The sequence below is a fragment of the Natator depressus genome, chromosome 1 (assembly GCF_965152275.1).
Source record: "Natator depressus isolate rNatDep1 chromosome 1, rNatDep2.hap1, whole genome shotgun sequence".
NCBI lineage: Eukaryota > Metazoa > Chordata > Testudines > Cheloniidae > Natator > Natator depressus.
This window is the reverse complement of record NC_134234.1, coordinates 279,569,843-279,594,123: the sequence shown is the minus strand read 5'-3', so window position 1 is coordinate 279,594,123 and position 24,281 is coordinate 279,569,843. Positions and strand designations below refer to the sequence as shown.

General features: G+C 42.8%; 1 protein-coding gene across 1 annotated transcript in view; it reads right to left on the bottom strand.

Annotated features, from left to right (window-relative positions):
- Positions 1-4,338: 4,338 nt before the first annotated feature.
- The window catches only part of CAPS2 (calcyphosine 2), a 54,427-nt gene continuing 34,484 nt past the window's right edge, over positions 4,339-24,281 (bottom strand). The window contains exons 15-19 of the mRNA XM_074942031.1: positions 19,068-19,144; positions 18,024-18,178; positions 13,447-13,566; positions 12,001-12,097; positions 4,339-7,200 (exon numbers count right to left, since the gene is read on the bottom strand). Coding sequence (XP_074798132.1) covers positions 7,025-7,200; positions 12,001-12,097; positions 13,447-13,566; positions 18,024-18,178; positions 19,068-19,144 — 625 coding nt within the window. The 3' untranslated portion in view covers positions 4,339-7,024. The remainder of the gene's footprint in view (positions 7,201-12,000; positions 12,098-13,446; positions 13,567-18,023; positions 18,179-19,067; positions 19,145-24,281) is intronic.

Sequence of the window (24,281 nt, the reverse complement as noted above, 5' to 3'; positions counted from 1 at the left end):
ATCTGTGCTTAAGTGACTGCTAGAGTTTCCTGTTCCACTTGAGCAGACCCACTGTTTGGATTCTGTGAAGCTTCTTGAGGTGAATTCAACAGGTCTGTGGTTGCCTTCTGTCCAGTCTTGTGTGTGAACTGCTCTTAACCCATAGGAAGATGCGTCTGTTGTTACTGTGGTTGAATAGTTTACCAAATTTTGTGCCAAATATTTGTGTCAAAACAGGTGGAGGTCAGTAGTTCTTTTATTTTATTAAAAGTGTTCTGTTGCAGGCTACCCCAGATGCACCTATGTTGATCATTAAAGGAGATCTCTTAAGGGTTTTGTTACATGAGCTAAATTTGATAAGAATTTCCCAAAATGAGTTTAGGCTGGTTGTTGGAAACGTCTTAAAACTGCATGTAGTCTCTCATCATGTTCATTTTTCTCTCTGCCATATACCAAATCTGCTAGCCAAATCTGACACAATCTGAGAGATTCTCTTTTGGAAATGTTCTGATGCCTCAATGTCAATTTAAAATTTACAGTTTCAATTGTTGAGATTCATGCTTGTGTACCAAGGTGTTGTCTGTTCTATTGAGGACATAGTCCCTATGGACTCACTGTCATAGGATAACACTCCCTCTTGGATTGTTTCAACTTCTCTTGGTGACCTGCATGCTGCTGCAAAATATCCCATTTTGTGGCATCTTCTACATCTGGTCTCTTTTTGCATTGTTGCCAGTGGTGGTGGTGTCTTGCCATATTTTCCAGAGCTTTTCTCTCCTATTAAGGTTCTTTGCTCTCCCATTCTCTGTGCACTGTTCTTATGTTGTAAATTTGGCCTCACTGGTCTTTTCATATTTGTGTCTTTTCTCTTTACTGTATCAATATTGTCTGATGCAGTCTTCCCTATGCTGCTGGCATGTAAGTCAGATTGCTGTTCCTTTATGGTTTCTTGCATTCTCACTTCAGCTATAGCTTTTGCTAGTGTGAGATCTGGGTCTAACCGAAACTGTGCTGATAAACTTGTGTCTCAGACAGGAGTGGTGCTGGTATCTTTCTTTCTTCTTTTAACATTCTTATTTGCAATGTTTATTAAGACTATGAACTGCAGTAATGAAAGTCTCAGATATTTCCCCCTTGTTCCTGGCACTTCCTATTAAATTTGGCCCTTTCGTATATAATATTGTCTACTTTTGAAATGGGCATCAAAAGCCTCTTTCACTTTGGAGTATTCTTTCTTTTCCTCATCAGTGACAGGTAGGGTACAGGATATCGGCATCAGCCATGGCAAATATGAGGACATTTCCCTGCTATTTTTGTACTTTCTCTGTTTAAGCAGAAGCAATCCAGAATCGCTCGAATTTATGGATCCACCAAGGCCAGCTCCTAAGTGCCAAAATTAAACTTCTGTAACAGCCATTTGTGCTATGGGTTCCATTACTGCAGTGAGACAGGGCTCTGCCACCTTTCTGCTGCAGCTTTCACAGGTCTCCGCCTGATTTTCCACTTTCCTCACTTACTCACCACGCTGGGGATCTCTTTTTTCCCCCTCCTTCCATCCTTCTTTACAAAGGATACACTCACTTTTGACACCACATAGTGTGAAGACAAACATAAAGAGCCATGCCTTAAGCAGCAACTAGATATAAGGATCTGTGGGGACTGGAACCTGGGTTTGTGGCACATGGGACAGCTGGCATTCTCACATCACCACCAGGAGGCCATGAAGAGCCATATCTAAGGACCACTGTGGCAAATAGGCACCAAAGGGGCCAGAATGATGGGCCCATGCTTACTATTTAACCCTGGAGAGTACTGAAAGAAGTTATCTGAGCAACCACTCAGACATCTGGCTTGCTGCAGCTCTAGATCTCATCTTGTTTTGCCTTGTTCTCAGATCTTTGGTTTCTGACTCCAGCCTGATAGTTACTTCTGGGCTCTGATCCAGGTCAGACGCTGACCCTGACTCTTACCTACTGATGTAGGCTCTCACAACTATTCTGATCCCTGCTTGCCAATCACCCCCTCGTGGTTGCCCCTTGACTCTGTGATGCCAGCCCAGCAGTAATCACTAGGCCAGAATGCCTATGCCCTGGTCCCTGACACTAGAGAACTCCCTAGCCAGAAAATTCCTATGTTTATTAAGCTCCCTGCTCAACATATCCTGGTCCTCTCAGTGTGGAGGACCAGGAACTCTATAACCACTCCACACATGTAGGCACCTTTTTGCCACACTTTCTTCTGAAGCAGTCACCACCTGAGCAAATGGTCTGGAAAATTCAAGGGATAAACAAATCAAACTAGTCCTGAGGAAAACATTCCTGGCCTTTTTGTTCAGGGCAGGTGCCTCATTTGATACGGCAACATAATTTCCTGTGAATTCAGTCTCTCACTCTGAGAATTTGGAAAGCTGGTAGTTATCTCTATCTCTAAAGTTGCAAAATGGGTGATGGGGGTACAAACCTTGTTGAGCCTTTGGACAAAGTTTGTCCTTTCATTAGATTAAGTAACAAGTCCTTGCCACCTCAGAAAGGACAGGAAAAAAAATGTACAAGCCAAGACTTTCTTTTCAAGCCTATAGCCAAAGACAGGGAAAGAGATTCATCCTCTACCATGGATAGGGACTCTGGCCGAGACAGAGGGAAAAAAAAAAAAAAAAAAGGCTGACAACAGAACATTCAGATACCACAGTGACAGGCCTGGCATGAGAACTTAAATAGAATTAGAAAATCCAACCAATCCTTCTCCTCCATAAAATCCAACACATAGCTACAAAATCCCATGCCTGCATTCATGTTAACAAGACTGAGGGCAGGCTTTATTTTTTCCTGGAAGAAAGATCGCTGGATACTGAGCTCTTCAAGAAGGGATACACTTGGGAGAGGATTTGGCCTCCTGTTCTCTCCTCTTCTACAACCCCTCAGCCCCAAGTTTATCACCTCTGCCCAGGAACTTAAAACATGATGCCATGGTAATCAGTCCTGTGCCCCTCCTTTAGACTGGGGGGAGTGTGTGTGTGTGTGGAAGGTGCACAATTCTTTTAAACATGTATTTTCGCTTGTCCCATTTTCTTGTCCCAAAAGAATAGGCCTGGACCTGAACTACCAAAAGAATTCAGGACACTATCAAGCTTTGACATGGAATCCCTGGCATCAATTCTTACAAGGGCTATTTCATATCTGTGCATCTGACAGATTGATACAGCTATCCCACTGGTGCTTCCTAAGGTTTCATTATCAGAGCTCTCATTTCCGGTTCAGGATGCCACCATTCCATTTAATGACAGAGGTGGAGGAGAGGATATTGTGTGTGTTTGTGTGGTTTTTATTAGATACCACACAAGATTTCAATTACCACTGCAGCCCTTAGACTAGAGGGAAACATACTCATCAATGCACATTCATTCAATTAAGTGGCCAGAGTCGCCACAAGTGAAATAGTCATTTGAGTCAAACAGATTCATTCACTTATCTCTACACCATCCTCCTGGTGGTGAGTGCAAGGAGAGGGACAGGACATATCTATAGCATACTGCACTCTGGATATCCTCAGCTATAAACAGCTCCTAGGGCCTTTAGCAATCAGCATAAGCTAGAGCAGCCTTGAAGATGATTTGTTTTGTTGAGCTCTGTGTTGCAGCAAAGAACTTGCCTTACAGATACAGCTAAATAGCTTTACTGAATGGGAATACCAATACTGAGGGCACCGGCTATTTATGAACATTTAGGCAATGCCAAGAACATCAAACATGGATCTACTAGATATGTTTGAAATGTATTTTGAGGCAGACATTGGGAATCCCAGATTTCTCACAAGTATACCGCCAAGAAGTTTTAATGGTACAAAACTTTGGTAGCAACAAGAGATGCAGTTTAACCACGTTACCTTTCAAGTAAATAATAACGGAAGAAGTCAGGATACACCCAAGTAAAACACTGGGACATTTGAGAAGAGACTAAAAAAAGAAAAAGGGCAAAAAGATTCACAAGTTGGAGTTCTCATTTAATTGGAGGATAGAGGCTACCAGCTTTGTTGTACAAAATAGAATTTTTGGAAAACACCACATTAGCATGAAACATTAGTCTTGAGTCTTTCAGCCTCAGAACTTAATCATTTGATTGGAGATGTGAATCTCCAGTGTCTTGGAGCCACATTTTAGAAGTATTTAGGCACCTAAAAATTCAAATAGGCACCGAATGAGATTTTCAAAAGTGCCAAAGTACCTAACTCTTAAGCACCTTGGCACTTTTGAAAATTCTACTAGGTGCCTAAATACTTTTTAAAAATCTAGCCCTTAGTATTTATTGTGGATGACGGTCGAGGAGAATGTACCTTCAGGATCTAAAGAAAAAAAATGTGAGCAAAACAACTACAGACTTATGTTCAACTTTATTTATGTGACAAAGAACAGACACTGACAAGAGCAAGACAAAGACATAAATTGCAAGGGACATGAGCCATAGGGCTTCTGTACAGATAGTTGTCATGCCAGGAATTCATCAAGCAGGGGGGCAGCTTTCTGGGGACTATTCCTGCCCTTCCCATGCGGGCACAGGATGATGAGAGAAGCCATCATCATGGAGATTTTCTCGCAAAATATTCCCCCATATTTTTAACGTGAGAAGACAATTTTGCCAATGTATTCTGTAATCTACATGCAAAGGCTGACCCAGCATGTTTTAGCAATTTGGTGAAATTAGGTAAATAGGAATCACGGTCTGAGAAATAGTTTCTTTCTATGAGCTAGCTGATATTAAATTTCCATATTTCCTTCTAGCATTTTGCTGTTTACCAGGAAGAACATTTTGGGTTTGCTACCTTAAAGCTGTAGACCCATATTTAGTTCCCAAATCACTGACACACATACACAAGCAGTGGATTGAACACATCTCTGCTGTTAACTCCAATGAAGTCAATGAGTTTAATGGGACAGATGATGTGTTTAAAAGATCAGTATAAATAGCATTTTGATGCATGTGTTTTTTAGCACATAAACAAGTGCTTTCCTGTAAAACCTCTAGGACAGATATACATGACACCCAGCAGGGGAATCAGGTCCATCTCTTCTCCCCAGCACCAACAATTTCATCCCAGGTAGTCTACAGAATCTCTCCAGGGAGGTTAGATTCCAGCAGGAGTGGAGAAGTGTACATTTTATCAACCCCCAGAGGAATGACATCAGGGTAAGCATTCATGGAACTTCTCTTTCTTTAATAGCAGGCATGGATACAGGTTTATGGTGGACCAAAAGAACAGAGATAAACCTTCACTTGGAGCTGAATTGATGGGAAAATTATCACAGAATGACAATGGGTAATGTGAAAGGAAAAGGGACATCTTTATTAGGGAGGGGAAATAAAGGGAGTGAGTGACAATTACATAAGAGTTAAGAGGTAAACATAAGCTACATAAGACATGGTTAAATAGGAAATGGTTACAATAAACAAAAATCAGAAACAGAACATTAAAATATAAAAACGGAAAGTTAAACATAAAAATAGTAAATACAGCAGGAAGAGATGTTAAAAATGAGCAAGGATTCAAAATGAGCAGGGGCTACAAGAAACTAACAATCAGACAGCAAGGGGGCATGAGTTAAAAAAATAGGCAAAGGAAAAGGTTATATAGATAGAATAAACCAGCCTGACAAAGAGATTGACCAAAGTCCAACAAATCTCAAGGTCGTCCTCAAACTCCTGTGAGCAACAAGTTTTGTCTGACAGAAGAAACTTGTGTTGTCCACGGAACACAAGACAGATCATAAATCAAAATGCAATCAGACAGGTACAAAGCAAACTACATTTTAACAGCACAAGACTGAACATATATAGTCTGATTCCAAATTGGCCCTAGTGTTAAAGATATCTTTCACCAAGACTATTATGAAATATAATTAGAAAAAAATCAATAAGGCATTTTCCATTTCTTAATACAATGAATCTTTCAGGATTCACAAAATATATTTTATTAAAAGGCACAACTGATTAAACATTTACAGTAGTAAGAAAAATTTGAGCGGGGTGTGGACTAGAAATTTACTTTTTTTAGTTGTAATTTTTTAGTTGCTTTCTTAGAAAGGTTTTTCTTTTTTTTTAACCTATCAGTTTGGACTAAGGAGTTTACCATTAAGGTTCCACCAAAAATAACGATCATAGCAGCAGAATGTATGCAAGTCACAATCTAGAAAGAGAAAATCTATTATTTGCTTGAAAAAACAATTCAGCAAAAAGTTGTAAGGCCTGAAGTACATTACAGGCCCTGGAACACATTTCTCCAACCTATATGCACAGTATATCCAAACTCTAGTCAAAAGCATCTCTTTAAAATCTTTGGAGAATCTGTGGTTCAATCTACTATGTCTGATGAAGATCAGTAAATATATTCAGAACAAGCTGTATTTTGCTCTGAAAATTAGAACATTAAAAGAAGGTATGCACCGTTCTTAATTTTCTATGCATTTTTAGTATTGTGCATCTCTCCCCAACTCGGGGGAGATAAGAGGGATGACTTGCATCCTTCTCATCAACATAAGAGCCAAGCAGAATCTGGCCCTACGCATTTCATAAAACAAACGTCCTCTTTTATGAGCAACACATTTTAGAGAAAAAACACTGTGTTCATATATAACATATATAGTCAAATCTAAAGCTTCTCAACAATACAACATACAACGGGTACTTATGATGCACAGTAAGTTTTCTCTTGCATGTATCCTTTCACCTATGTTTATATGCTAGATTACTGTTTTTAAAATAAACTACAGTATTTTAATGAGACAAGTGATCCTGCTGCCAAATGGAAATGCACAAAGCTATTAAAAAATTTACAGTTTAATAAAATACAAAATGTAGATAAAAGAAATATTCAAGGGAGCTTTATGTATAACATATACCATTCTGAAAATTTACTCTCAAATATTTTCAGACTATTAAAACAAATTTGAAACATTCATTCAAAAAGTAACTCATATCAAAAATAAATCCTCACTTAATTTACTCCTCATTTGGAGTGGGGTTTTTTTTTTTGACATTCTACATATTCTTCAGTTCTAAATTCCCCAAGCATTCCTTAAAATATTAACAAAATCTTCATCATTCATGATTCCAATACTTAATCCTTCATAGTAATCTTCAAACTCACAATATGACACTTCACCAGAATTGCTGCAGGCATCCTCTAGTGTTTCTAGAAATGAAGATTTAATTTCTTCCTCTGTGGCATCACCTGTTAAAATATTACTTGCCATTAAACACATTCTCAGGAACACTCAATATAAAGCATATCATATAGTTACAGAAAAAAACTTTTTAAATTGTGTCCGTGAAGTTTTTTTCCTTTAGCAAACTACAAAATTTTGATTTTAAAATGTATTTGTCCAAAGAAATGACTGCTGTCTTTACTTTTAACCAGAATTTAGTTAACTATACATGGGTAATGCAATCTGAATAGTGGAGATTTGTTTTCACTTGATTTAGGCTACTAGAACTGTCTCATCTTCATAACATTGGACATCTCATCACATTTATCACCACCACCTCTTCAGTACATCAGTCCAAAACAGATTTAAATGGAGAGTGAGATCAGAGGCTTCTTCAAAGGACTCCAAAACAGAATGATGCAGTATGTAGCACATTTCTAAATTACTGAAAGGTTAATCTTTGTGATTAAGTGAATGTGTTTTAGTGCAATACAAATTCAGAGCTCTAGAAACAGCTTAGGAAATAAAGTTTGCATTCTAAATGAGTTTTTGGATTATAACACACAAAGTGATTTCTTCTTGATCAAGATTACATCCCAAATTACTTTTAGCATAGAAAAGACGTAACATATTTGTAATTCTGAAGATACAATCTGAATGGATCACCACCTCCGAAGTGAAATTTCAATGATTTCAGTGGAGCCAGGATTTCACCCTGAGAGTCCCTGGTCTAAGCATGAGGCCAGTCAGTAATTCCCCTAACTACAGAGTTCTTAGCAGTTAGAGAATCTTATAAGACATCTATCATGATACCTGTTCAATGCCAATACTGTCCCATAGCTTTCCTTGGTTAGTTCCTTTTAGGAGAAGGAAGGAAAAATACTCCAACAATAAATCATGTTAAATGGAAAAATACCCCAGTATGCAAGCTGAATAGTAGAAATTACTCTATAGGAGAGCAAATGGGTGGCAGCCCACTGAAGTGTATCTCAAAAACTAAGAATTATACTTAAGTAATAGTCCTCTCTCCAAAGATGCCACCTCCTTCCTTGGGCTAGCTATTCCTTTAGCCTTCACGCGGGGCTCACCTTCTCTTCCAGCAGGTGTTTCAGAGTGGTTCTTTTCCTCTTAGTTTTAGGTGTATCAACCTGCCACACCAGGTGGCGAACTGAATGTATATGAGAGGCTCAGACCCTCCCTCTACTTCAGGCTCCTGGACCCCTAAATTGTGCAGAATCTGTCCCCATTACTGTAAACTCTGGCATGCTTCACTTTCCCCCAGGACACTTTCTAACTTAGGAGAGCCCCTTGCAGGATCTGTTCCTGATAACCTCCCCATAGGGAACCACCAACAGGCTTCTGCAGAAAAAAAATGTATTTCCATCCTGAAATCTGCAGCCACCCAAGGTTTCTGCAATGGAAAGGAACTGCTTAGGTGAGATAGGCCTAGATGACCCTACTAGGCAATTAACATCCCTTGCTGTAGAGCAGTGGTTCTCAAAGCCGGTCCACCGCTTCTTCAGGGAAAGCCCCTGGCGGGCCGGACCGGTTTGTCTACCTGCCGTGTCTGCAGGTTCGGCCGATCGTGGCTCCCATTGGCCACGGGTCGCCGCTTCAGGCCAATGAGGGCTGCGAGAAGGGCGACCAGCACGTCACTTGGCCCGCGCCGCTTCCCGCAGCCCCCATTGGCCTGGAGCGGCGAATCGCGGACAGTGGGAGCCACGATCGGCCGAACCTGCAGACACGGCAGGTAAACAAACCAGTCCGGCCCGCCAGGGGCTTTCCCTGAACAAGCGGCGGACCGGCTTTGAGAACCACTGCAGTAGAGGAAGACAAAAAACAAACCCAAGGTCACTGCCAGTCTGACTTGGAGGAAAATTACTTCCAAATCTGGTTAGGAGTTTCATCATCCTGAGCATGTGAACAAGACACACCAGCCAGGCATTTAAGAAAGAGGATTCTTTCTATCATCTCAGAGCACTGTTCCACCACATCTGCTGTCACATCTCCAGCTGTGGCCAATCACTATTGCTTCAGAGGAAAGTGAAAAAAAAACCAGAATACATCTGGCCAATTGTGCTTCAGAGAAAAGCATTGCTTCCGAACCCCTGCAGGCAACCAGCTGAAGCCCTGAAGCATAAGATTTGATTAGTTATTATCTTAGTGCATAGCTGCCACTGTTATGAGCATGATGAGGGCAATGCAGGCAATCTTGTTCTCCCCACAGCCCATAAAGGAAGTGGATAAAGAGGAAAATACACAGATTTCAGAGGCAGAAGGGACCACCCATATGATCATCCAAACTGTGCATACACACGCCACAGAATTTGTCCCAAAAGCTGGATTAAGGCATAAGTTTTAGAAAGATCTCTAAACTGGTTTTAAACAGTCCAAGCAATGGTGAATTCCACCACTCACACTTCCACACAAGTAAGCTCTTCCAATGTGTAAATACCCTCACTGCTAGAAAACTGCCTCATATTTCAAGGTTGAATTTTTAACTTCAGCTTCCAAACACTGGATCTTGCTATGCCTTTGTCAGCAAGGTTGAAAAGCCCACACTATCATATAGTCTCTCTTATACACAGTGATCAAGTCACCTCTCAATCTTCTCAATAAGATATATATGTTGAGCTCCTTAAGCCTTTCATTGTAAGGCTTGTTTTCCAGTCCTTAAGTCATTTTTGTGGCCCTCTTTTGAACTCTCTCCAGAATCTTCACACCTTTTTTGAAGTGTGGACATCTGAACTAGACAGTTTTCCAGCAGCAATCTTACCAATGCTGTGTACTTCCCGACTGCTATTAGATAGTTCCCTTTTTAATACATCCAGTTTTTTAGAACCATGAAATAATTTGAACACACTTGTTTGAACACTTCTTTTGGAATTAACAGGCTTGAAGTTCCTCAAATGTTGAAATATTTTTTTCATGCAGCTTGAATGTATTCTATTCTATGAAGTCCTAAAGCAATCCCTTGGAAAATTTCCTGTCTCTTCCATAAAGGGGACTGAGTGATTCTACTCAACAGTGCTATGACAGGGGGCAACAGAATAACTTCAATATATGGGAATGCTCCAGGCTTTATGCATTTTGGAAACAACTCAGTTATTGACAAAAAACAAATAGAAAACCCACTGATTTTTGCGAGGGCTGGAGTTTATTCTGAGTTTTTAGATACAATCTAGAGATAGATGGACTATGCTAGTCTTATAAACTACACAAAATATTTCAAGGAATTAGGAAATATTACTGATAAAAATAATCCAATATTAATTTATTCTATGGAAGTGTGTTCTTGAAATTGGATTTCTTCTATGATATAAAGTCCTTTTTCTTCAACATGAGATTTAAACCTCGTAAATTCTGTTTTATAGCCCTGAAAAGAAAATGGGCTACACACTGTAAAAATATTTCAAATTATAAACGGATTAGTGAACTCCATACCCCAGAAAAATATTAATTGTTTACTCAGAAGGTAGCTTCAATCCTGGATACGTTTAGAGCTGGTCTCTGCGGCAATTCAGTGCACAGCAAGCCAGGATATAAATCTACTGCCCACAAGCCTACCATGCACTAAGTGCCCCTGTGGATCCTGCTGCTTTGCACTATCCGTAGTGCATTTTGATCTATCATGGCTTCAAACTCTCTCCAATGTGTCCACGTCTTTCTTAAATTGTGACGCCCAGAACGGGACACAGTACTCCCATTGAGGTCTCATTAGTACCAAGCAGAGTAGGACAATTACCTCCCATAACTCAATAGGACACTCCTGTTAATACACCCCAGAATGTATAAGCCTCTTCACAACTGCATCACATTGTTGACTCATTTAATTTATGATCCACTATAACCATTAGATCATTTTCAGCAGTATTAGCACCTACCAGTTATTCCCCATTTTATAGTTGTGCATTTGATTTTTCCCTTCTTAAATGTACTGAATTTCATCTTACTGATTTCAGACTAATTCTTCAATTTGTCAAGGTCATTTTGAATTCTAATTCTGTTCTCCAAAGTGCTTGCAACACCTCCCAGCTTAGTGTCACCCACAAACTTTATAAGCATCCTCTCCACTCCAAGTCATTAATGGAAATATCAAATAGTTTCGGAACCAAGACTGAACCTTGCAGGATCCCACTAGATACACCTTTCCCAGTTCGACAGTAAACCATTGATAACTATTCTTTGAGTACGGTCTTTCAACTAATTGTGTACCCACTTTTAGTAATTTCATATAGACCAGATTTCCCTAGTTTGCTTATGAGAATTCATGTGGGACTGTATCAAAACTTTACTAAAATCAAGATACACCATGCCTACTTCTTCCTCATCTCCTGTGCCAATAACCCTGTCAAAGAAGGAAATTAGGTTGGTTTGGCATGATTTTTTTACCAAATCCATGCTATTTCTTAAAATCCTATTACCTGGTGGGTGCTTATACTCTGATTGTTTAACAATTTGGTCCAGTATCTATCCAGGTATTGAAGTTAGGCTGATGGTCTATAATTCCCTGGTCAGATCTAATACGACAGACAAATTACAGGTGACCAGAGGATCACAGAAGTGTAGGACTCATAGGGACCTCAATAGATTATCTAGTCCACTCCCCTGCATTCAAGGCAGGACTAAGTAGTAACTAGAGCTTTCCTAACCGGTGTTTGTCTAGGTGTTTTGACCAGAGGACAAAATAATTCTAATTAACAACCTCAAGTCCAAGCCACTAGGAAACACAGCTTATAATAGCAGCAACAATTCACAGGTACTGTATCTCTGCCAACAAGTAAGATCAGTTAACTAATTAAAATATTTCTTTTTACATGAATTACCTGATAACACTCGAGAGTGTTTCTTGGCACAATAACACTTTCTGATATCTACCATAGGTACACTGCCAGTTTTGTTGAAATCAAGTTTCATATAAGCCTAAGCAAAGATAAAAAGGAAATGAGGTACAGAAGTTAGCAGAAATTATTACATGAATGTATTTAATTACATCAGATATTTTTATGTCCAATATAACAGATTTGCACTTACACTGAAATACTTACATATTTTACATGACCAATCTCAGCCTGCAATTTAGTCAGAAAACTGACTCAAAACATTGTGGGATTCCATAGTTATTTTTTCTCAATGACTTCTATATAAAATTTAAACATCTTTTTTTCCCCACTAATACTACAGATTCAACCTAGGATCTGAAATCAAGCTGTATTGTCTCTGCCTTTTGCAACAACAGTAAAAGATTCTGTAATCAGTTCTTAATTGACAACTAGTTATATGGGGCAGAAAAAGAACTCAGTTAAATTTCCAGTAACCGTATTGCATTGACACTTCTGCATCTGAAGAAGTGGTGTTTTACCCACGAAAGCTTATGCCCAACTAAATCTGTTTGTCTTTAAGGTACCACCAGACTCCTTGTTGTTTTTGTGGATACAGACTAACATGGCTACCCCTTGATACTTTACTACTAGCACTAGTAATTCAATCTTTATTTCAGTGGCATTACTCACACAGTGTGGGACTCAAGACTAGGAAAACCAGGTCCTCTAGGAATAAAGATACCAAAAAGCAGGGCATTGTTCTCAGTATTTAACAACTTCCAGTCACTACAATATGGGGTGGATTCTAACAAGGGTCCTAGAAAATGAAAGGCTCCACAAATTACATTACCAATCACTTCATCTATCCGGTTTTCATACATGCACCATCTCACAAAATGGTACTTTAAATAAATAAAAGTGATATCTTGCGCTGACACTGTGCTTTTCAATTGTAGATCTCAAATGGTTTATAAAAGAGGTCAGTGCCATTATCCCCATTTGATGGAAGGGGAAATTGAGGCACACAGCTGACGTGACTTGCCCAAAATCAACCAACAGGATTATGGCAGAACCGGGAATGAAAGGTAGCTCTTCTGAGTCCCAGTCCAGTGACCTATCCACTAGACCGCACTGTAAGAGTGGGTAAGTATAGAGAGTACGCTAATAACTCATGAAATAATGGAAATTTTTTGGTGCCAGTTGCAGAAATCAAAACTGAGTAGTTCCACACAAGCAAAGCAAACGCAGCCCTTTAAATCTATATTTCGATTAGTTTAACAAACGAGCACGACATTCTTAGATGCCTAAATCTCAGATACACAACTTAAACAAAAAAAAATAAATCAAAAACTGTAATATATTATTGACCAAAAACAGGCATTCAACAATTTCAGATTTTTCTCATTTATATTGTTATATCCATATTTAGAATAATTAAAATGAACTTACTTTTCTAACAAATGCTTTTCGATACTCATTCATTTCCCCAATAATGGCGCGAGTGAACTCCCCATAATCGACTTCATCATTACAGTTGTCATCAAGAATAAGCCACAAAGACTCAAAATCCTGCAATTTAAAAAGAGTGACTTTCCAGAGTTACGTCTTACAAGACCTGTCTGAACATAAGCTAGTCAGCTCCATATATAATAGACTCTATTACAAATTAATAAGCGAATCACATTATTAAGGAAAGACTGCAACTGCACTCACCAAAATGCAAACAATTATGTAAGACAGACTGACCATTGGTAGTTAAAGCAAGGACTAAGGGCTTGATCCCACCCTCTAGGACAGGGGAGGGCAAACTACGGTCCATGGGCCGGATCCAGCCTGTCAGGGCTTTCAATCCAGCCTGTGGGATTGCCAGTCCCGTGGTGCAGCGGGGCTAAGGCAGGCTCCCTGCCTGCCCTGGCCCCACGCCACTCCTGGAAGTGGCTGGCACCACGTCCCTGCAGCTCCTGGGGGAGGAAGGAGCAGAGGGCTTTGTGCGCTGCCCTCACCTGCAGGCACTGCTCCCTGCAGCTCCCACTGGCCGGGAATGGGGAACCGTGGCCAATGGGAGCTTCGGGGGTGGTACCCGCAGGCGAGGGCAGTGCGCGGCAGAGCCACCTGCCCCACCCCATCCCCAGGAGCCACTGCCGGACATGCTGGCCACTTCCGGGAGCGACACGGGGACAGGGCAGACAGGGAGCCTGCCTTAGCCCCACTGCGTACAGCTACCACCCCAGAGCCGCTCAAGGTAAGCAGCGCCAGGCTGGAGCCTGCACCCTGAACCCCTCCTGCACCCCAACCCTCTGCCCTGAGTCTCCTAACCCCCTGCCTTGAGCCCCCTGCCACACCTCTCTTGCACTCCAACCCCCTGCCCTGAGCCCCCTCCTGCACTTCGCACCCCTTGCCCTGAGCCCCTTCCTGCACACCGCACCACCTCCCACACCACAACCCCCTGCCCCAGCCCTACATTCAGGGCCGGTGCAACCACTAGGTGAACTAGGCAGTTGCCTAGGGAGCCAAGTGGTTGGGGAGGCCAAAAAGCGGTGCTCTGGCTCGGCAAGGAGGAGCCGCCTTTTGTAGGCGCCGGAGAGCCAGAGCTTTGGCTTGCGGGGGTGGTGAGCCCCAGCCATGGAGGAGCCAATGCGGCACAGGGGGGCAGCAGCCCTGCAAAGACAGCTGCGCCCCCCCGCCCCCTCCTAGCCAGGCTACAGCCCAGTACCCCCCCACCACTGGGGGCTCCTGCAGGCTGCAGCGGATACATGCGGGCGTTGGCCCCCATGCGCCCCCCACCTCCCCCCTTCACCGCACTTGGGTTCTGCGGCTCCCGGGGGTGTGAGCCTCAGCACTCTGCAGGGGAGGGGCTATGCTTGCGGCAGCCCAGCAGCGTGTTTTGCCTCCACGTGGAGCCAGAGTCTGACTGGCATGGGCATGGTAAGGGGAGTCCCGGGGCCAGGGGGCAGTCAGGGAGCAGGGGGAGGGTTAGATGGGTCAGGAGTTCTGGGAGTCCTGTCAGGGGGCGGGGAGTGGTTGGAAGGGGTGTGGGAGTCCCAGGGGTCTGTCTGGGGGTGGGGGTGTGGACAGGGGTTGGGACAGTCAGGGGACAGGTAAGGGGTAGGGTCCTAGGGGGGCAGTCAGGGGACAAGGAGCGCGGATGGGGGGTTGGGGGTTCTGAGGGGGGCAGTCAGGGGGTGGGAAGTGGGAGGGAGTGGATGTGGGTGGGGCTCTCCCGTCCTCTTTTTTGATTGTTGAAATATGGTAATCCTAGGCGAGGGGGGCGCATGCATCCGCTGCAGCCTGCAGGAGCCCCGGGGGGGGGGGAGGGGGTGCTAGGCCGCAGCCTGGGTAGGAGAGGTGGGGGGGCGCGGCTGCTCCCCGCTAGTGGCGTGGCCACCTTTCCAGGACTGCTGCCCCCCTGCGCCGCGCCAGCTCCTCCATGGCTGGGGCTCGCCACCACCACAAGCAGGACGCTCTGGCTCTCCGGTGCCTCTGGAAGGCGGCTCCTCCCTGCCGAGCTGCTACAGTGGCCCAAGCCCGGCAAAGCCAGTGAGTGGACTCGGGGCGGGGGCCACCGGGGTGGGGTGGGAAGGGGAAGGCTCATGGGGGAGCTGTGCACCCTCCAGGGGAGTTGAGGAGGTGGGGAGCAGGGAACCTGGTCTGGGGAGCAGCCCCTGGGCACAGCTGGCCCCTGGGGTCTTTAAAGGCTCATTTGGTTCATTGAGGGGCAAATCCCATGTGCAGGGTGGGGGAAGGTGCAAGTTTCACCTAGGGCACAAAATATCCTTGCACCGGCCCTTCCTACATTCATGGCCCTATGTACAATTTCCCCACCCAGATGTGGCCTTTGGGCCAAAAAGTTTGCCCACCCCTGCTCTAGGAGGATATCAAACCCTCTGAAATTCCCAAAGTTTACTGAGAACCCATAAAAGCTTTAAAACCTATGCCACGGCTATTTAGGAGGCAAATAAATCCCACTTCTCCTGTAGCAGAGATGCAGCAAAATCATACCCCACAGAATTTTTCAGGACTAAATAACCACTTGATAAACCCAGACTGTCTTTACTCAATCTCAGAACCCAGCACCTCCTGCTGCAAGAAATTATCTTATTTTACAGAGAAGATAATTTAAATCCATCTCCCCTCAATGTCAACAAAACCAGCCAAGAGCAGCAACAGAAGCAATACTCTTTCCAAGAATTCAGGACAGTAACACAAGCAACGCTCATGGGAGCACTAATGGCAATCAGAGACACCACATATGACTAACCCCTGCCATTCCTGGATGGTAAGAGTAGAGAATTCCTGAGATCCTTAACTAACAGTTTGTCAACATCTATTACTCCTAGGGGAATTCTGTGCCCCTCCCCCCCCCAAAAAAAGTATGCAACAAAAATTAAAAATTCTGTGCACAATATTTTAAAATTCTGCAAAAATTTTTATATTTTATTTGTCAAAACAACACAATATAATCACCCCAGTTTCAATTATTTTGGGTCATTTATTTCAAAATACCTGTCAGCAAGTACATCTGTAACAATACAGACAACAAAACAGATTCATGAAATGTTTTTTTGACAAATAGACTCCTTACTGGGCATATTCATACAGAACTCTGAGTAATAATTCATTTAAACTATAATACAAAACTGTATTTCCCACACCCCTCAGAAGCAGTGCAAAGCTTGGGGGAGTCAGGGGTAATGGAGGAGCTGAGGGAGAGGGAAGTAAATCGCTGGGAAGGAGCCTCAGTGTGAACTTGAAGGGCTGTTGGGTGTCGGTAGGAAAAAGTATGGAACAAGTTGGAGGGGCAGGGGAGGGATTTTTAGGGAGCTTCCCCCATGAAGACCCTGGCTGACCCCAGCCTCTCCCATTCAGTCAGGTACATCTGCCTTTGTCCCCATGTGTCCTTGCACCCCCATCCATGTGCCCCTCATCCCCACTCAGACACCCACTCTGCCCATCCCCATGTGGCCCCGCACACCCTCCCCAACCCCATGTGGCTCTGTGCCCCCCACCCAGCCACCCCCTGTCCCTATGTGTCCCTGTCAGCCACCCCCTGTCCCCATGTGTCTGTCCCCAACTCAGTCACCCCTTGTCCCTATGTAGCTCTGCACCCCTCCCCATCACCATGTGGCCCCTGCGCCTCCCTCCCTACTGTGCCTCCACTTCCATTCAGCCCCTGCCTCAGTCTGTCCTCCCTCACTATCCCTTATAAGCCTCTGTCTGACCCCCGCAGTACCCCACACTGTCTGTCTCCCCATAGCCGGTCTCCTGACCTGGCCCGCTGCAACGAAGGCGGGCCTCTTTCTCATCCCTCACTGGTGAGGAGCTGCTGCTTTGTTCTATCACCACAGGGCCCTCTGGGGGACAAAAGGCAGAACTGAAGAAGTTATTTTCTGCTGGGACCTGCTGCTATTCTTGCACCACATCTCCCTTTGGTGGGCAAAAAGGCAGAACTGCAGCAACATTTTCACAGACGCTTTTTTCTGCGCAAAAAATTAAAAATATGCAGGACTCATTAATTATGTACAGACACAGTAGCTCAGAATTCCCTCAGGAGTAATCTATTTTGGCAATGGGACTCTACCACCCAATCTAATACATGGAATAGTCTAGACTGCAATAAAGAAACTATCAGTGAAGGATACAGAAATCGTAAGCTACCAATCAGTCAGCAACCTTTTTTTAAGCAAGTTTCTCCCACCCTACCTATCAACTGGAAGTATACTAGCTCTCTCTCAATTAGGCCCCAGGATTTTTTTTTTATTGTTAGTATTTTAAAGGAGACCTGCAAAAGAAACAAAATTGGGTTGTGCCCTTTCTGCTTCTTTATGATATTTAAATAAGGCCTGACTGTTACTTTTTTAAAAGGGTTTCATATGGGACTGAAAGTAGAAGTACCGAAAACCACAAAAAAGCAGCAAATATAGTTATCAAACTGCAGATTTAAATGAAGGCAAGTAGCGACTCCATAAACTTTTAGAAGACAATCGCTTTGGAATCACACTCTTGATTACAGTTGCATCAAGACTTACCTTTTCAGGCACTTCTAAATGAAATACTGTTAGAGCTTGTTTAAAGACTGCCTTAGAGAAAGCGCCATCTCTCTTCTGATCCAGTTCTCGAAAGTATTTTCCTAATCCTGTTACAACATGAACTCCCCTTTTACTTAGCTTCTCTTTAAGTATACCTAAGCATCAGGAGAAATAAAGGAAACAATGTTTACATGAAGATGTTTTGAAGGTGTTTTTCCAAAAAACTCCCACTTACCACACTGCTTGTTAAACAGCACATCCATGCATCCAAGTTCTCTTGTTTTTGAAGTATAAGGGTTCTCAACACTGCCCTGCAGTTTGGAATGTGAGATGTGAATAGCAGTGCACACCAAAATGCTGCACTCTAAATCCCCCATGTGGACCCCATCAGCGTGAACTTAAAGGTTCCTACTTTGCATTAATGTAGTCCTGTTTGAAGAGAATTATGTAAATCTGAAACAGCAAAGTCTTCTCTCCGAAAGTCTATCAATTGCAGTGTACAGATGAATTAAATCTTCCAGTGAACACAAATAAATGTGCACTGACATCTTTATTTGTAAGCAAAATATTTAATATGTATGGAAATCTAGAACACATCCAGTGTATTAAGAATTACCAAAAGAGCTACCCAACATAAAGCTATTTTCTCAATGCTGTATCAGTGACAAATGGGCAAAATATATTAAAATTCAGTGTCACATGAATGGGGTTCTTAACATTTATTTCGTATGCGATGTCATGACTGAAAGCAACATTTTACACATTACATTTGTAACTAATCTACACATGAGCTTGTGCTGGCCTTTTCCTTTGTCAAAAAAAAATGAAAATTCTCAAAGAACACACATACATTAAAACAGAAACTGAAAGACATATATTCCTTTTCTCTGTTGCCAGTAGTAATAATTATTGTACTAACAAATATCTTGCGTGTGTTTATTTCTTTAAAAAAGAAATTATCTAAAACTTTGTTAGTGCTCTTTTAGATGAATAGCAAAGACACTAACAAAAAATTAAACATAAAATTGTGTTAAGTATACAAACCTTGAACAACCTTGAAAACTCTGCTCTCATCAATCTCTTGCTGGGTAATGTCTTGCTTGATTCCCACAGAAGTAGTTCTAAAATTAATCAGTTCATAATGATAAAGTTAACTATATTACCAAAACAAAAAGATTGCGACCAAAAATATTCTGAACAGAAAAAAATATCATTGTTCTTATATCACTCATCAGCACATTGAGTGCCTGAACGTTAATATATACTGGCATACAAAATGTTCTTGTGTGATAGCAGTAGGAATGAGAAATTTCTTACCTGATAATCTTCTGTTAGCAGTTTCTCTCATTCATCACTAATAAGAAACACTTCTCACCTGTGGAATTCAGCAGCCATGGTGTTGCTGGAGGCTCCAGTACTAAGCCCCTCTCTTTAGTTTAGGCCACCAGATGAGTTTTCCCAAAGCTGTAGAAATACTCCAGCAACCAATTATTAGCATTAAGATGACAAACTGATAGAATATATAAATAACCTTAAGGTAATTATACATCTAGGTCTCCATTTAGAGAAAATTTTCAATTTGTTACAACAAATTGTGTTACAGTCATTTACCAGACTGGTAGGGCGGATTGAATAAGAAGAGAAGCTGCTAACAGAAAGAAAATTATCAGGCAAGAAATTTCTCACTCTGCTGAACAGCTTCTCTCCTCATTCACCACTAATGGGAAGCAGTGAGCAATGAATCACAGAAATAGGAGGCACAGGATAAGCAGAATTTTAATTATTATCAGAGTCAAATAATTAGCAGAAATAGAAGACCCTCCAAACAGAGCAAGAGTTTTGTCATTTAAGGAATTATTTTGGAATAAACCCAGCAACATCTTCCTACCATTCTGCAGCGGAATGGAACCCTACTTTGCAAATCTTCCTCTGACAACTCTCATACACATAGACCTTGTTGAGGGAGTCCTGACTCCCCTTCATAGTTTCCCCCAGGTGCAGGATTTTAACATCTTGCCTGCAACAACTTTGAGGCCCTCGGCCTCTATCTTGGATAAAATGAAATGAACAAGGAACAACTGGGATCTGTAATCTGACTGATTTGGAGGTGCCCTGTAATAATTTATTGATACTATATGTTGGCCTGGTTACTGCAATATGTTTTCTGTATGACTATATTGGTTTAACGCACTTGGGGGTCAGTCTAGAAGGAGGAGATGGCTCCTGACAGCAATCCACCCATCAACTGACAGGTTAGAGTCGTTAAGGGCCAATGCCAGAACTGTTCGTTTTGATTATATTAGAATTGACTATCTCTGTCTCCAGCAAACCTACAAAACTGGTTCTGACTAGGAACAACCAAGGACCCATCTAACACAGAACAAAAAACTCTGGCAGGATTTAAAGGAGCAGCCTCTCAAGAAAAAGCTGGCAGCTGTTCAGGGGAATCTAGCAGACACAGGAACCGGCCATGGGTGTCTGAAGTTATGTCTCCCTTGGTTACCATCAGCAGATGGCAAGATTGATGTGTGTATGCTGCTTTAAAACCCTTTTTTCCTTCAGTGCTTTGTTTCTACTGCTAAATAAACAATACATTTATTTTAAGAAGTCTGTGTGGTCACTATTTACTTCTGGCTGCAGTCTCCCGAACTCACTCGGAGTTGCAGGGTAACAACAGTTGATACACAGGGTGCCATAGCCCAAACCTGACTAAAAGCAGGAGAATTGCAAAATTCCACCCTGGGGTGGGTAAAGGCTCTCGAGGGTGAGCTCACAAAGACAATCAAGGGACCAGAAGTGCAGTTAGCTCTGTAACCCTTATGCCCATTTATGCTTCAACATTCAGAGGTGCTAAACACTGCAACAAAATGATGGAGGAATCATTTCACAGAAATTGTGGAAAGAAGAATTCACTCTGAACAGAAAGGGTTCCGGATCTAAAAGAACAACCTTTTCCTACAACAATAGTCGAGTTGTTCTTGAATGGACAGAGGAACTAATTGAGAATTCAGTCTTTTGGACCTAATGGCAACTAGAAAGTCCTTCCACAGACCTGTCAAGATTAGTCAGAATGACAGATTAAACACCTGATGATACTCAAATGGGGAGCCCACCTGAAGAACTATGCTAGAACTATTACCTACTTTTCTATGGTTGAAGGACTCTAATCAACCATCCTGGAGAAACTCAAGTGTGGCTGAGATCACGAGAATTTTGTGGTTATCATTATAACTTGTATTATGGTAGTATATGGACACCAGGGCCCCATTGTGTTGGGCATTGTACAAATAAAAAGCCAGTCCCTGCCGCAAAGAGTTTTCTGTTTCCCCTCACACCAGAAACATAATTTGACCAGATCAATTAATGAAATTTCCTCGTTGAGTTCTGTCTGGATACCAAAAAGTACTGATGAGACTAATGCAAGAAATCCCACTGAACTACACATCTTTTCTGATGCCCAAGCTGTTAATGTAGATTGTCCAGATCCATATGAAGGAGAAGTCCTTGCTTCAAGAAACCTGTGTTTTCTGCAGGCGCAATGGAAGGGGGTGAAGGCACAACTTTGCAAACTGGACCACCTGTATGTGGCCCAAGAGTTGCAGTCACATTCAAACTGTCATGGAAGGCTGAGATTGCAGACTGAGGCAAAGATGGCTAATTGTCTGAAAATGGTCAGTCAGCAGGAATGTTCTTGACAGCATGGAATCTAACAGAGTCCCAGTGAACTCTATTTTTTGAGTGGAATCCAAGATTGACTTTCCGGTGTTTAGATGAGACCCAGACAGTCGAGTAAGTGCAGTGTGGTGCTAATTTGAGCAAGAACTTGCTCTCTGGATCTGCCCCTCAGTATCCAGTCAGCCAGATACAGGAAAATGTAAAGCGCCTTCTTCCTGAGATACGCTGTACCAATGACCATGCATTTGGTAAAAACACAGGGGGAAGAAGAGGGGCCGAATGGAAGCTCTCAAGGCTGAATCCCAACTCTGTCACTCCGAGTGCAGAAGTGGGGCCCGCAAGGATTTTAAAAATTAATACGTGCCACTCCAGGCTTGTATAAAACTCCCAAGTTTTTCTTACAGCTTTTCTCTGACCTTGGCTTGGTAAACGCTGCCACCACCCAAATGCAAAAAAAAACCTTTAAAACCAGGAAGGAGCACTTGAGAATTCCTCTCTGTGGGGTACTCTCAAGTCCTTTCACCACCACCCCTCTGGGGAAGAGCTGAGAAAGAAAACAAAGGAAATTAACTGTGGCTACCAGCTAATCAAACAACATGCACAAATCTCTTAGGACCAAAAATCCAATCCTGTTCTTAAAAAAGGTAAATTTTATTAAAAACAAAAAGGGAAGAAAATACATCTGGAACTTATGCTTTTTAGATTTTAAAATAGCAATTCCAAAAATCAAGCACCCAAAATAGCTTTCTTGGGGGTTAGCTTAAAGGTTACAAGCAAACAAAAGCATCTGGGATTAGCACAGAGGAGTCCACAAACCAATAAGAAGTAAAAGAAATAACCCTAATCGCATCTAGCCAAACATTCTGAGCTACTTACACATTTGGAGTTCAGATAAATAGTTCTAGGCATGATCGGATGATTTATGATCATACCTGGCTTAAGTTGCTTATAGCATGGCTGCTCTGTCCCTCCAGCCCAGAGAACAGACAGACAATGGGAAAGTTTCTTTCCAAATTCTAAAAAATTCTACCTTCCCATTGGCTCTTTTGGTCAGGTGTCCACTTTTTTCTTTTCTTTTCCTGGGGGACTTTTTAACCCTTTACAGGTAAAGCAAGTAAAGAACAGCTACCAAGAGGGATTTTACAGCTAACTGGCTGGCTGGCCATCCATCAAAGGGAGCTATCCCCCTCCACACACACACTTTATTTGTCACAGAAGCACTGTGTACTAAAAGTGGCATTCCGCCACGACGAACCAAAGGAACTTTCTGTGGCTTGGTAAAATCGCCAGGTGAAAGTAGGTGTCCTGAAGGTTCAGAGCAGCAAACAAGTCATTCTGAGACAACGCAGGGAGGATAATTGATGGAATGACCATTCAGAACCTCATGTACTGGATATATTTGTTGAGTCCACTAAGGCTGAGGATGGATCTTACTCCTCCCTTGGATTTGGGTATTGGGAAGTACCAGGAATTCTGGCGGAACCTCATCCACTGCCAGCACAGAGCAGACCTGCTTGAGGAGCAGTATCACATGAGAGGGGTCATTGAAGAGGGACGGAGAGGGAGGGTGGAGAGCAGCTGGATGGCATAACCCGCTCTGATGGTGCTTAGGACATAGCTGTTGGAGACCGCAGGACCTCCCAGAACATGTCTTCTTTGCTGCGTCTTGGATGTTTTCTTATCTGGAAGAGATGCTCAGCTGGGGTGTGTGGGGTGTTTCTGAAGGCCACATCTGGTGAAGAACAGAAGCGGGATTGTTAAATTCAGCATTGAAACATTTCAGTTAAATACACCTTTTGCAACACTGCCATCACTTTCTCACTGACCCTAGCCAGGCGCACATCTCTGAGAACACGCAAAGCATGGTGAGTTTTGGTGGGTGGGGGTGGAGGGCGCTCAACATGGGGAAAAGAGCACACACTTTGCAAGGATCTAGGGAACAAATTCTAAAATTCTCCTACACTTTTCCACAGGCATGGGTAATTCTAGCAGACATCTCACTGTTAAGGGTAAGCAGGAAAATGAGGGTACATCTACTCCATGCTTGTGGCTTCCGCCCTGCTCCCTATGCTGCTCGCCTATGTGCTGCTTTGGTCCCCACACAAGCATTTGCTGAATGGCACGGGAAAGTTTCCTTCAATGGGGGAAGGAACAAAGCTGCTCTGCCATGGAACCTTCAGCAGAGGATTGCCAAGTAGCTCCAGGAAACTTTCCTGGAGATCGCTCTGGAGGATTCCTGTGAGATCTCGGCGTGCATCAACACCCAGTTCTGCCACACTGATTAGCTACACAGGGAAATGTCCAGCTCATAGAAACACAGCCAGCCTCACACATTTCTATGCCCTGAACCCACCTCCACACTACACAAGTCACAGACACTTACCAGGAGTCTCATCTGCTGCTTCTTGCTAATCGGAGAGTGACTGCTGAGACAGGCTAGACACCTTGGGAGTGGAGAACAGTTCCTGGCTGCCTGCCCCACTGGGCGACCCTGCCGGAGCTGCACATCCTCATCTAATGCTGCCTCTTCATCAATAACTTCGTCCTCCAGGTTTGGTCCTCTTTCTGCCGCCTCCGTGCCCT